Source organism: Prionailurus viverrinus, chromosome C1 (genome assembly GCF_022837055.1).
Source record: "Prionailurus viverrinus isolate Anna chromosome C1, UM_Priviv_1.0, whole genome shotgun sequence".
Taxonomy (NCBI): Eukaryota; Metazoa; Chordata; class Mammalia; order Carnivora; family Felidae; genus Prionailurus; species Prionailurus viverrinus.
In genome coordinates this window covers 50,192,921-50,206,878 of record NC_062568.1, presented here as the reverse complement: position 1 = coordinate 50,206,878, position 13,958 = coordinate 50,192,921, and the positions used below count along the sequence as shown (strand labels likewise).

The window sequence follows — 13,958 nt, the reverse complement described above, 5'->3', positions numbered from 1 at the left end:
TGATGTTGTTTTCAAAATAATGTATTTTTATTTTTTCTTTAGTTGCTCGTAGAAATATGACTCTAAATAATGATTTCTTGTCCCCCTATAGACTCTGCAGTACCTAGCCACCGTATTATAACTTGGCTATTGGTCTCTCCAGTTGGTAGGACATCCTGCACCTGTATAAAGAACAAAACAGGCAATGGTATGAAATGGGACAAGCACCTCAATGTATGCCATTTACCTGTCACAGTTAGGGTGGCCGTACAGCTGACACTGCCGTACTCGTTGGAAGCTTTGCAGGTGTACTCGCCACAGTCAACAACCTGGGTTCTCAGGATTTCCAGGCTGGAGACGTAATTTGAAGATCGGATAGAACACTTGTCACTTTCATAAATTTCTCGGCCAGCTTTAAACCACTGGAAGCGGACATTGGGGGCAGTGTGGATCTCACAGGTGAATTTGGCCAGGTGGCCCAGAGCTACCTCCAGGGGCTCGATTCTTCTCCTGATCACTGGGGCGGCTGCAAAGGGAAGCAGAGTCCATTAGCATGCCTCCTTAACAGGCACACCAGCTTTCTTCTAACTTCTGTTGCTGTTAATGAAGGAAAACAGTTGAAATTGATGAGATGGATTGCAGCATTTTAAGACAAGTGACTGGAACGTGAGAACAATCATTGAACGTAAAAGAAGACAATAGGTAGCTTTTAACATCTTCAATCATTACTCTGCAGTGAATTGTGAAAAAAATTAAAAGGTGATGCTATGGGCTTACATGCATAACAACATGATGTACTCTAAATATATCATGCTGGCTAGGTACACTGTGAATAGCATTTCATAATGTGATATACTAAATACAGTGATGAAGTGAAAACGGCATCAAAAAAGAAGTAAAAATACGAAACAGAAATGGACAATTAATCATGGTTATTTTGAGTTTAGGGATTAGACTGGCAATTTCAGAGGAGCTAGGTGTTCACTGACAGCTTTTATTGCATATTATTAAAGTATTTTGAAGTAAATATAAACTAAAAAAACCTGTTGGTATTATGAAACATATGAAAATATGTTTTATTTTAAAAATAAATGCAACGTAGAGATGATGTACTACCCTGTAAGGCAGTCAGGAAAAAGGAGAAGAATTAATAACCATGATTATGTCTGTGATGTCATTCTTACTCTACACAAATTGCATCCTGGCAGAGGCAGGTAAGTGAAAACTCAGTGATGAAAACTAAAACATTACGATTCAGTGATTGTTAGAGCGCGACCCACTTCATCCTTAAAAATCCAACCTCTTTTGACCACAGTGAGTTTTGCTGAAGTTGCTGTGTGTCCATGTTCATTCAAGGCCTCACAGGTATATGTTCCTTGATGTTCTTCTGTATTTACTTTGTCGATTACTAGCATGTATGTATTTTGATCTTGTAAACACTTGAACTTTTCATCTGAACGCACCAGTTTGCCCTCATAATACCAATTCACCTCTTTGGCATTTGTTATGGATGACATGAGGTTGACAGGGTCACCTTCCTCCATAGTAGTGTCCACCAAGGGTGTGTGTATGACAGGACCATGTTCTTGGACTAAGCTGCCCTCATTTTCCTGTACCTCTTCGATGCCAACCTCCCTGGTACCACTTCCGGGGGACTTTCCTTTTTCCTCTGATGGGTCTGGTGTCTCATCAGGGATAGCAGCTGAAGCAACCTCATCAGGGGCAGGTGTGGTATCTTCAACTTTGATCTGACTTTCCACATGGAAACAGCTGACCTCTTCCACAGAGACGAGATATTTAGATTCGACTTCGGGTTCTCTGATTGTTTCGACCTTCTGTGAAACTGAAAAAGGACCCATTTCTCCTTGCAAGCCTGTTTTGTCTCCTTTCTGGATTCTGGGATCCTCAGCTGTTAAGATGTTTATTTCCTCACATATAATAGAGCACAAAGCATCCTTAAGTTCCGTTCTCAAGTTAGCCATTTGAGGATCAATGCCTTCAATAGCAATGGTTAATTCTTCTGTTAGCGACTTCACTGAGGTAATAAGGTAGGTGCACATAATGCGTTTGGGCTCTTGGGTGAAGTTTATGGCCTTGATCTCCACCCTTTCAATGTTTCTTAACCATTCAGAGAAAAGACTCGGTTGCTCACTGGCCACTGCTGCTTGCAAAGCCCTGCGGATCTGAATTTTGAGGTTTAATCGTTCTTCTTCTGGAATTCCAGAAAGCAAACTTTCCTTAGAAAGAGTGTCACTTATCTGCACCTCTTGCACACCATTTATCACCATGGGCTCTTTTTTACACTCACTGCTTTGGTTCAGGGGCGCTGCCAGGTTGTCAGAGTGCTCTTTGAGCAGTACCTGCTTTTCCTCACATGCGAGCGGAAACCTTAGGGTCTTGCCTTCCTCAGTCCTGGCTGCAAAATCTTGCACTGCACTTTCCAGTTGATCTGTACTTTCCATCAAAATTTCACCTTCTGAGCATGTGTGTTCTGAAGGGATCTGGGGCTCACAGTTGACCTCAGAGATTGTGATGTCAAGACCCTTGAAACTTTCCATGCTGCCCTCAGCTAAGCTCTGACTCAGGATGAGAGCACTTTGTTCCTCCTGCTTTTGCAGAATCACTCTTTGCTCAGTATCCATTGCAGATACTGTCTTTTCTTTTGATAAAAGTACTTCCTCAGCCACAGAGGTTGGATATGAATGGACTGGAGCTTCTTCGATTGAAGATTGTGGATAACTCCCTTCAGGTTCAGCTAATAATGTTTTCAGAGGCTCCACTGGTAATGAACTAATTTCCTCTATGGAGAGAGCACTTGGGAAGACTTTTTCAGTATCTGATAGGACCCCCTGTGACTCTGGCTCTTGAGGCACTAGAATATCTTCTTTGGGGAGGGTTTTCTGGGCTTGGACAATCTGCAGCTGTAAACTGGGAGACGGTTCCTTGATAGACTGAACATGAAGAGTGCCATTGATGGAAAGAAGTTCCCTGGTGCTCTCTGCATTAGGCATATTCTGCTCCAACGTGACTGTGGATTGCAGTTGTTCAGCCACTAAAGTAACTTGGCTACTCAGTTCTTTGGTTTTAATCACACGCTCATAAGAAAGCTGCTGGTTTTCTTCTGCAATTAAAGCAGCTTTCAAAACAGTATCCTTCACAAAAGCTGCAATTTCCTGCTCGGAGTCAAATGCCTCAATGGCAGGATCCTTTAACGACATCGGTGGAAAATCTTTAGTAGCCTCTGGCATGGGCTTTGCTTTACTGGGAGCATCAGTCACGTCTGGGTCTTCCAGAAGCACGAGAAGCTCTGCAGCACAGGTGGACTCACCCCACCTATTCTTTGCTTTACAGACATAGAGGCCACTATCTTCCCTCTGAGGGTCATTGACAATGAGCGTCCCGGAACCATCAGGATTATGAATGATGGTGTAATAAACACTGGTGTAAAGCTGTTTGTTTTCTTTGAACCACAAGACAGTGGGTGCAGGCTCTCCAAGTACTGTGTACTCAAAGATGGCAGGGAGCCCCTGAGCACAGTGAATTGGTTTGAACTCCTTAACAAAGTAAGGAGGACAGGGACCTTCAAACTTGTCCAGAATTTCTTCCACTGGTTCTGGTTCTGTCTCTTTGTGCCCCTCTCCTTTGGAACTTATTTTTAGATAGGCACTGCATACTGTCTGTCCGTATTCATTACTGGCAATGCATGTATACTCTCCCTCATCCTCAAATTTGGTGAACAGAATGATCAGACTATGATCATTACCATCGAAAACAAATTTGTAGTCAGCAGAAGGGATTAACATCATTCCATTGAAGAACCACTGAATTTTAGGCTTGGGAATGCCCGTGACAGTAACAGACAGTTTGGCCACATCCCCTATGCTTATTTCAACATTTGACACTTCTTTGATGAAAACTGGAACATGGCCTTCCTTTTGGGAATCAAATTTCGTTGAATGAACTGGAGGTTCAGACAAAAGTTCAAGTGTTTCCTTTCTATTAGATAATTGAAGGCCAGAGCTATTGGTTTGGAATCCTTCTTCCTCAGCAGACAGAAGAAAACTAGAAAACTCTGTATGGGGAAAAATTATTATTATTTTATTATCAGTTTTACTTAACAACAACAAAAATATAGAAGTCAAAGAATTATGTACCAGCTGGTGGCCTTCTTCTGCTTTATTCCTGGAATCGCTAGCGCATCTTGAGATTTACCAAAAAGCACATTCCTAATTTTTTTAACCTTAGCTAATTATATCATATTATATAATTATAGATACTGTGCTAATGCAACTTTCAATCCACATCACTTGGGTTAGAGTTTACAAATTTTAAAGCTGTTTTATGAGTTCCTCTTTGTGACATAAGGTTTGAAAACCTGCTGCCTCTATATTTATAATAAAAGAATCCAGGATTATTTAAATCAATTTCTAAAAAGATCCAGGATAGTTATTTACATTTAAGAATTTTCTTGAGTTCAGAATGATATCTATCTTCAAATTGAAGACCAATGATTTCCAAAATAAAACATCTATGTTTCAGTTACTGCTTATAAACTGAAGCTACTCTTAAAAATAAGAGGCTACAGAAAATACTTAATTTGAATTTGTAAGAGAACCACCTCTTTCAGTTACTAGAAATTCAGGCCTTCTTTTGCCGTGTAAATGGCTATATTATTTTAACAAAGCTTTTATAATAAGGCTTTTGTTGTCAAGAAAATGGGAGAAGGAGAAATGAAAGAAAACAACTCCAACATTAAAAACTGGATTGTACTTTATTGTGTGAGAAATACCTACACACCATTATGGAACAGAAAAACAAAAGAGTGAACAACGGATATTCTTTAAACAGGATCATGGATGACAGGACGAAGGGCTTAATTTGATAACAAGGAATTCAGCTTTTCATTAAATCTGTTAGGAATGTAGAACAGCTCTGTTGTTAATTGTTTTATTACCTTCCCCCAAAGAAGTATTATTATTTTATTAATTCACTCCCTTTGCATCACATGGAATAGCCAGGCCTTAATTCCTTTCTGTTCTGGTGTGGAAGCATTAGAAGTCATGACTCTAGTGTCTGTTGGCTTTAAATGTACTGGCAAACATTATCCACAGCATGTACACCACATACTTGGTTATTTATTTTTTCAATTAGTAAGCCAGAAAACCATTGATTAATTTCATACACTAATGGTCACCACTTAACTTTACATTTAATTTGTAACATATAACTGATGTCCACTTTCCCTTCACTTAAACTCCCAAAATACCTGGAAAGGGAATGAGTGTGAATATAAATTACCCCAATTCACTAATATGTTGAAATATTTTCAGTTGTTTTCCCTTCTAATATGGTGTTTTGACCATAAAAAATACAATAAATAAAATTCAAATGTGCTCAAACATGAAAGGTATAGTTAAAAATACATGTAGTAGTGGCAGCTAATAATTATGTCTAAACTCTAGTATACATAATACAATGAATTCTTTATCCAGCATCAGGGAAATTAGTATTTCAGGCTTTTAAGTTATATGCCACTGACTCAGAAAAAAATTCTATTCAATTATCTACAACAATAAGTAAGCCAAGACTTACTTTTCTTTATTCAGTCATTGTTATTATTCTGAATATCCTCAAGTTCAATGCATTTGAAACTAAAAATTGTAACGAGCAAAATCAAATTCTTCCTTCCTGTCAATTTGATAAAATGTTCTTTCCTTTCCTTTCCTTTCCTTTCCTTTCCTTTCCTTTCCTTTCCTTTCCTTTCCTTTCCTTTCCTTCCCTTTCCTTCCCTTGTCCTTTTCCCTTTCCTTCCTTCTTTCCTGAAACAGGTTTTGAACTGCCCCACCACTGTGCCAGCTATTGTCATGTTTCTCATGACCTGAATTTCTAATTTATTGAAACATCCATTTTGTAACTAGGAGTAGAATAAATCCCTAAGTCCCTAAAGGGATTGATGATGTGATATATTACATTATACCCATACTTATTACCACAGATATTGTGTGCTCACTGGTTGAAACAGAAATGATTGTTCCACAATAGCATATCTGGATGAGTTATGGTGACTCAAAACAGGTAAAACAAATGTTTGGTTTTTTTTGGGGGGGGTAAGTAGGGGGGGGTATAAAGCTTGAATATATGAATTCTTTTGAATATTAAATTTAAATGAAGTGTTAAATTTTTTAGAATTAAAAGCAATATGTTTAATATGATCATGGTACATAAAAGTTGCTCACTGCAGGGACAAATACAGCTGTTAGGTAACAGTGAGTAATTTAGAATTAGACGGAGGAAAGATTCACAACTTCAGTATTATATTCTGTTGTTTTTCTCATGATTTGTTGCAAAACTAAAATTTATCCTAAACTATATTAAGAAAAGTTACTATTGGAACAACACAGAATCACAGAGTTGAACAATCACCTCTGAGGTCTTTTGGTCCAACTCCTCATTTTCAGTTAAGAAAACTGAATTTTTTAGTATTTATTACATCTTTCTGTAAGACGATTCAGGTTCACAGTGATAACATAGACACATTTTTAAGGATTCTGTGAATTTATTAGAATTATAATTTTGAAAACAAATTCACTTTAGGAACATATATACATCTTAAATTTGAATACTTACGAATTTCTAGTTTTAAAAATGAAATTCAGTAAAAATGACAGGAAAGCTGAATATCTTATTTGCATATAATCTGAAATACAAATTACCATATTGCTCACTACTAAAAATGTCCCCCCTTCTTTTTTCTAATTTTAAAGACTCTGAAATTGGTCTATGGTTTAAAATCTGTGTATAAATGTAATATAGTAGTTCCCACCCCTGCCCCCACCCCCCCCACTCCAGGCCAATATCAAATGCTGTATTTCACACTTGATGCCATTTTAAAAATTGAGAAAATAGGGTATTCCCAAAAGTGGAAACATTTTTCTTTGCATATTTTGCAAATGTCTAGATGAACCCCACCCAAAAAAGAAAGCACCATTGGTCCCTGCAAAACCAGCAAGAATTAAAATATTTAAGAAGGGGGACATTAATACTGAAAATATTTGTAAAAGAGCTAAACAAATATATTAAGATCGCAAGGTAAAACAGATTATAGAGTTAGTCATCAACTGGGTGAAGTGGTTTCTGTTGTTTGTTTTGTCTATTCTAAGTCCAAGTCAGTATGCATGGATTTGGATGCAAAGAGGTTATAATTTCAAAACTGACTTACACTCAAAGTGGAGAGGAAATTTACCTTACCGATTTGTCCGCGTGGTCATGTGACACGGTCTTCCATCTTACGTTTTACTTTACTTAAATAGCTTATCTGCTAAAAGAGAATGCATTCTACTGAAACTCTTTTGTGGAGGAGGAACGAGGGTAAAGCAGCAGTACAAACAGTTAGGTGGCCACAGAGATATTTAATTGCGTTTGATGATTCACAACAGAGTTGACACAGTGATGGTTCCACAGCTTAGATGACAGACTATTTACATGTATTACAAACACAAGATTTCTCCAGAGAGAAACTGTTTTCCCAGGCGTTTTCCACGTATTGAATTCAAATCGAGTAGACCTATTTGGAAATTTATTGGATCGATCTAATTTGGGAAATCTGGAGCACTCGAATCGATTCACCACTTACTGAGGCACCGAAACATTGCTCAGGAAACTAAGTTAGGGTGAGGGCCGCACAGGTCTCCGCCATTCCTGACTTGTTTGTAGCCACACACCTGTACTCACCTTCATCATCTTTTACTAAGCTTGTTATGAATAGGTTGTGGAACCCTATGCCACTTTCCTCAGCACTAAACCTTGTACCTTGCACCAACCTCCCATCTTTGTACCAGTAAACCGTGGGTCTTGGAGAGCCACGAACTAAACACTGGAAATAAGCTGCAGTACCTACAGGTGCATAACAGTCAGAAATACCTTTGATAAATCTGGGAGGCCCTTCCACCACCTGAAATTCAAAAAAGCTGTCTGAATATTTGCTCTTTAGGACTAATTCTTCCTTCAAACTGCTTAAAGTCACTTTACTTTTCTTTGTCGTCATAGCAAACATTTCAGAATCTCCCATGGTGAGGAATCCCCGGCAGATAGCCTCTCCTACTCTATTGATAGCTCTGCACCTATATGTTGCACTGTCAGACGGACAGACATTTCGAATTTTAAGGGTGTGACTTCCCTTCTCCTCACTGATCACATATTTGATGTTATCTGGCTCGATACACATATATTCTTTATACCATTTAACTTCGGGACTAGGGATGCCTATGACTGAACATTTGAACACAGCGTCTGAATTTTCTGGAATTTTAAAATCACAAATAGGCATTATAAAGCGAGGAGGCATTTCAAATACTTCTAAATCAATTTTTAAATCTTTGTCTTCTTCTTCCCTTGAAGCCATACTTGGATCTGCTAAATTCAAAGGTAGAACATCCAGACTCACAATCATGCTTTTATGATCAGGAGTAAATTCAGGAACTGTGACTATTTTCACTTGCTTCTCAAATTCCTTAACATCCTTTTCACTTAATTCAACTTCCAGGACAATTTCTTGAGGAGAAGGTGTTCTGGACGATGTAGTGTTTTCCAAATCAAACTCCATGACATGCTGATGTGTTACTGGAGGTGGGAGAGCCACTGCTGTTTCTCTTTGGGGTACTATGTCTACACTGGCAAAGCTCTTTGCTTCCCCTATGATGTTTACTGCATGGCACATGTACTCTCCTGCCTCTCCTTTTTGAATGTTAGAAATTTCCAAAGAACACACATTACCCACCCTTTCTATTTTGATTCTTTCATCTGGCTCGAGCAAAGATTTATTTCGATACCATTTCACACCAGGAACTGGAATGCCCTCAACTTCAACAATGAAGCCTAATGTTGTGTTCTCATATATCTTCCTTTTGGTCAGAGGCTCAATAAAAGATGGGGGCATTTCATTGTCTTTTGGTTCAATGGCTTCATTGGGTGTGCCAAATGAATCAGAACGCCATAGTTCATAAGCTGAACTTCTCTCTTCTGTAGGTGTATGAAAATGTTCATTTGGTGTACTGTCCTCCCTTTCTGTTTTTGATGAGTATCTTTTAAAGTTTCCAGTGGGGTTTGGTCCTCCAGTAGGAATAGAATATTTTTCAACCGTTTCTCCTCCTAAAGGTGTAGAATATCTCTCTAGTGTCTCTCCTGGGGGTGTAGAATATCTCTCTAATGCCTCTCCTGGGGGTGTGGAATATCTCTCTAGTGTCTCCCCTGGGGGTGTGGAATATCTCTCTAGTGTCTCCCCTGGGGGTGTGGAATATCTCTCTGCTACCTCGCCTTCGGAAGGTGTTGAGTACCTTTCAGCAGCTTCCTCTAAAGGTGTGGTTCTTGCAATAGTCTCACCTCCTGAATTTGTTGAGGATTGTTTAGTTGTATCTGAAGGAGTAAAATATAAATCAGGAGACTTTGGAGTTTCAAAATGTTCAACAGAGGATGGTGGGGTATAAAACTGATCTAACTCAGGGATCTCTTCACTGCTTGTACTTCCCACATCAATCGAAATATCAGATTCAGGAGAAAATGGGCGACCTAATGTTTCCTGTTGTTGGTTGTAATATTCATACACAGTGCTGAAAGTTACTTCTTCAACCTCCATTGATGTGATTGATTCACTCTGAACATGCTTTGCCTTGCATGTGGTGTCTTTCATTTCAGGAACTTGGTGCTTTCCAGCAGCAAGTAAGTATTGTGTTAGGGAGGTCTCAGAGTCCATTACTTCTGCTGTATGTGCTTCATCCAATTTAGGTAGATTTTCAGACAAACAAGTTTCTATCTTTCCTTCTTCCGTAGCGGAGAAACAAGTTTCATCCTGAACTTGAACTTCTTCATAGCATTTTTCTTTTCCAAAGGCATCACTTTTTTCACTAGTTTGTTCATTTGGATTCTGCTGTTCCTCAGTCGTCAAGAATGGAAAGCTCAAGGAGACTTTTCTGTGGCATGTGGCTGCCTCATGATCATCACCACCTTCGTGGTCTCCCAAAATTCCAGTGACGTATCCCTGTGTCTCTCCACCCTGCTTTTGAAATGGGGCCAACTCTGGTTCCAAAGTATGCTCTTCTTCCACTTCATGAACCTCTAAAAGCTTTTCCTCACTTGCTGCTTTTTTCAAATGTGAAATGAAACTTCTATCTCCATTTTCTAGAGAACTTTTTTTCTCAGAAATATCCATTTCTCCAACATCAGTAGATGAGGTTTGAAGTGGGGCCCATGATTCACTGTGGGTTTCTTCAGAAAATGATTTAAGAGAAATATCAGTATGTGAAATTTCTAAATTGTGTTCCTGTGTATGTTTTTCCAAATAAAAGGTATTTCCATCCAAATGACTTTTCTCCATCACAGTCCTATTTGAAAACCCCTGACTGGAAGAAATTTCTGGATTGGTGAATATGTTATCTTGCACACTTTTAGAGGTATTTTGTGTTTCGGATTGCAATGTTTCAGTGCCAGCAATTTCTTCTTGGTAAGGTGTTTCCTGCTGCCTAGTTTCTTGCCCTTGAAACTCCTTTGCTGGATCTCCTATACGAGAATACATTTGTTTTAGATCAAATACAATGTTCTCAGCACCAGCTATTTCAGAAGCAGGACGTTGGATTTTAAAGTATGCTTCTGGTTGACTGCCATCTAATACTTGGAATTTTATATTTGCATTTTCTATTTGAGAGTGGAATTGCTTTAAGTCAAATGTAAGAGGTACTTCATGTTCAGTCCTTTCAGAAATTGTAGACTGATCTAGAAGACCTGTTTCTTTTGGTTGTTCCCTCTCTTGTACTTCAAATTCCTTAAGAGTTTGAGAAGAAAGCAGTTTTAAATTCATCACAATGTCAGAGGAATCTGGTTCAGTGTTTGGAGACATTGTCTCTGCCTGACTTAGGTTACTTGATCTTGAGTCTCTTGGCTTCAATGGAAAATCCCTGTCACCAAGCTTCCTTTGAGGAGGATTGACAAATTTCCTGGTAAGTCTTTTTTCTAGAACCCCTTTTTCTACACGTTGTAACTTTTCAAATGCAATGATTCTATGCTTCACTTTTTTTCCCGGGTAATACCTCTCTTCACCCAGGGGTTCTTCATACACAATGATAGATGGATCTTTTGTATCATAACTATCAGAAGTTCTCTCAGAGTAGATATTTGGTAAATAGTCACGTAGGGCATATTCTTGCACATCTTCCCTTTCTGCTTCAAGTTTTCCAAAATCATTTTTTACCTCTTTTCTAATTTTTTTAACTTCACTGATATCCTCGACAAATGGATAAACAGTACCCTCTACTTGGTACCGCTTTGATTTTTCACTTATATGTCCCTCTTTCCCCTCACCCTGATAATGTACGAGTTTGGCTATGACAGGCTTGTTAATTTTTGTGGCTCTAGAAGCACCCTGCATAAATCTAGGTAGTTTTTCTCTGGAATATGTGCAATGAACCTGGGCTTTCTGGTCTATCTGTTCAGTTGTCTCAAAGCTTTGAAAACATTCCCTTACAGAATATTCTTTTATATTGGATTGGGGAGTAAAAGGACCAGGTGGGTAATCATAAAAACGCGCCCTCACAGATTCTCCCTGAATTTGTTGATTTTTGGAATATTTTGCATAAATTCCACCAATATTTCCTAATCGACTATATTCCCTGTGAGTGTCAGGTTCCACTGTCAGATCTGAAACACTCTCAGCTGTTCCTGAATTGTTTTCAGCAACACACTTATATTTTCCAGAATCTTGAGAATTGAGGTCATTAATATATAATCTGTGGCTAAAATGAACTTCTTCAAACTGAAACTTGTGGTTCTGCTTTAACATGACTCCATTTTGAAACCATGTTACAACTGGCTTAGGCTCACCAGATAACAAACATTCAAGTATTATGGAACCCCCCTCTCCACACCTGATATGCTTCGGCATTCCCTGTAACATTTTTGGTGGCTCGTTAGTAATATCAGATGAAAATATAAATTTGTGTTTTGGTGACCGAGAAACTTCATCTTGAGGTCTTGCTTTAGCTCCCAGCTCCTCGGGGTGAAACGGTTCTCTGGACTCTTTATCCTGTTCTGGGGTGGGAGTAGCTGCTGTTATCTGAATTTCTACAGGGAAGGAAAGCAATTCTACATCTGCAGAGGGAGGACATGGGGGGTTAGCGTGTAACATATGGAGATTTGTTTGGCCCTTTTGTCTCAAAGATGGATGAATGCCTTTTGTTTGGTCAAACACCAATGCCAGCTCCTCTTCCTCATCCGTGTACTCATGAAACACAGGGACTCTATGTGCTTCGACACTGTGCCCTTGTTTTGCTTTCACTTTAAGTGTGCCAGTTGTTTTTACTGTTCCATATTGGTTAAACAGCACACAGGTAACAGAACCTTCGTTTTGAGGAAGAACAGAAGAGAAAGTTAATATTGAATAATTTTCCGAGGTCTGAGAGATATAGCCTCGGTTCCGGGGGATTGGTATATCATTACTGTACCACGTCACTATGGGTGGAGGATATCCTTGAAAGTGACACACAAATTTACAACTGTCCCCTTCATAAACTTCTTGAGATTCAATTTCTTGAAGAAATGAAGGTGGGCAACGTTGTGGATGCTTTTGGAAAGGACTTTCATAAAATTGTGCATTTTCTTCTTCTTGTTCAGGTTTGAATTCATCAACTTTTGTGGAAATAGAGCGCTGTAATTCTCTCAAATCATCCTTTCTTATTCTCACACTATCTCGTTCTTCATTTTCTTCAATATTTATAACTGGACCAACAGATTCACTGGCATGTGGCATAATAACTTGGGGCACCTTTTCAGGAGTCTCATAGATTTCCTCGTTCTTATTTACAACAGTGATATATCTAGATGACTCTCCAATTTCAGTTTTGGTCATAATTTCTTCAAGTGGTTTTCTTGCTCGGGTCTCCTCACTTACTAGAATCTGACCATATAAATGGTCTTTCTGTAGATTTTCTCTTAGAAATGCCTCTTGGCTCATTCTTATTTCAGTCTGGAGAATTTCTTCATCAACAGTAGTTTGAAAGCTTGTGGGAGGTTCTCCAGATGCTACATTTTGATCCATTTGATTAGAAAGGACATGTGGATTTGGGACAATACCCTCGCTTGAAGGATCTACCTTGTCCCTACCTTCGGCTAGATCAGACACAGACCTGCTTTCCATCTCCTCTCTAGACAGCAGAGTGTCTTTATCGCTAGCTTCACTTCTCAGAGTTCTCGAGCTGATTTCCGATGACATTTCTGAAAGAGATAATTTCTTTTTCTCCGTTAAGATTTTTCTAGCCTCCCGTAAACGTTGCAACTTCGTTTTGGTCTCCTCATCCAGGAAGCTTTCACCTACATTAAGCCATTCCCTTAGGTCAGGTTTACTTTCTAAATATTCTTCATCACACAGAAAGTCAGTTTTCTTGCCCGGACTTACTGTCTTAAAGTGTATAGTTCGCATCAATCCCATTTGTTCTACATCTTGTTTTTTGTTAAAGGGAGAGCCCGTAAACCTCAGGCCTACCTTTATCCTGTCTTCTCTCCTTTCAGCTAAAGCCTCCATATTCTCATGTGTCTGTTCTGCCCTTTTCAGAAATTCTAAACATTTCTCATCTTGCCCTTTTTGCATAACAAGCAATGATGCCGTTGATTCAGCGGACCCTTCACTATTAACTGCCAATAATCTATAACTTCCAGAATCTCTGTGCTGGACACTTTTAACCTCTAAGCTGGAAGAGTGATGATGTAAATCACTCTCAGTTTTTATAACCCGTCGAAGACCTGTTGGGATAGGTCGGTTGTTATGAAACCAAGTCATTTCTGGAGTTGGCCAGGCAATTAATTTACACATGAAAACAACGGGTTCGCCCTCTAAAACATATTGAAATGTAAGTTTTTGGGTAAAAGAAGGCTTGAAATATTCGGGCCAGGAGCTTGTAGATGATATTCTACTTGCATATCGTTTAGCAGCCATGGAG

General features: G+C 38.9%; 1 protein-coding gene across 1 annotated transcript in view; it reads right to left on the bottom strand.

Annotated features, from left to right (window-relative positions):
• Nucleotides 1-13,958, bottom strand: part of TTN (titin) — a 274,200-nt gene that overhangs the window by 206,506 nt on the left and 53,736 nt on the right. The window contains 2 exon segments of the mRNA XM_047870979.1: nt 227-505; nt 1,280-4,051. Of these exon segments, the coding sequence (XP_047726935.1) occupies nt 227-505; nt 1,280-4,051 (3,051 nt within the window).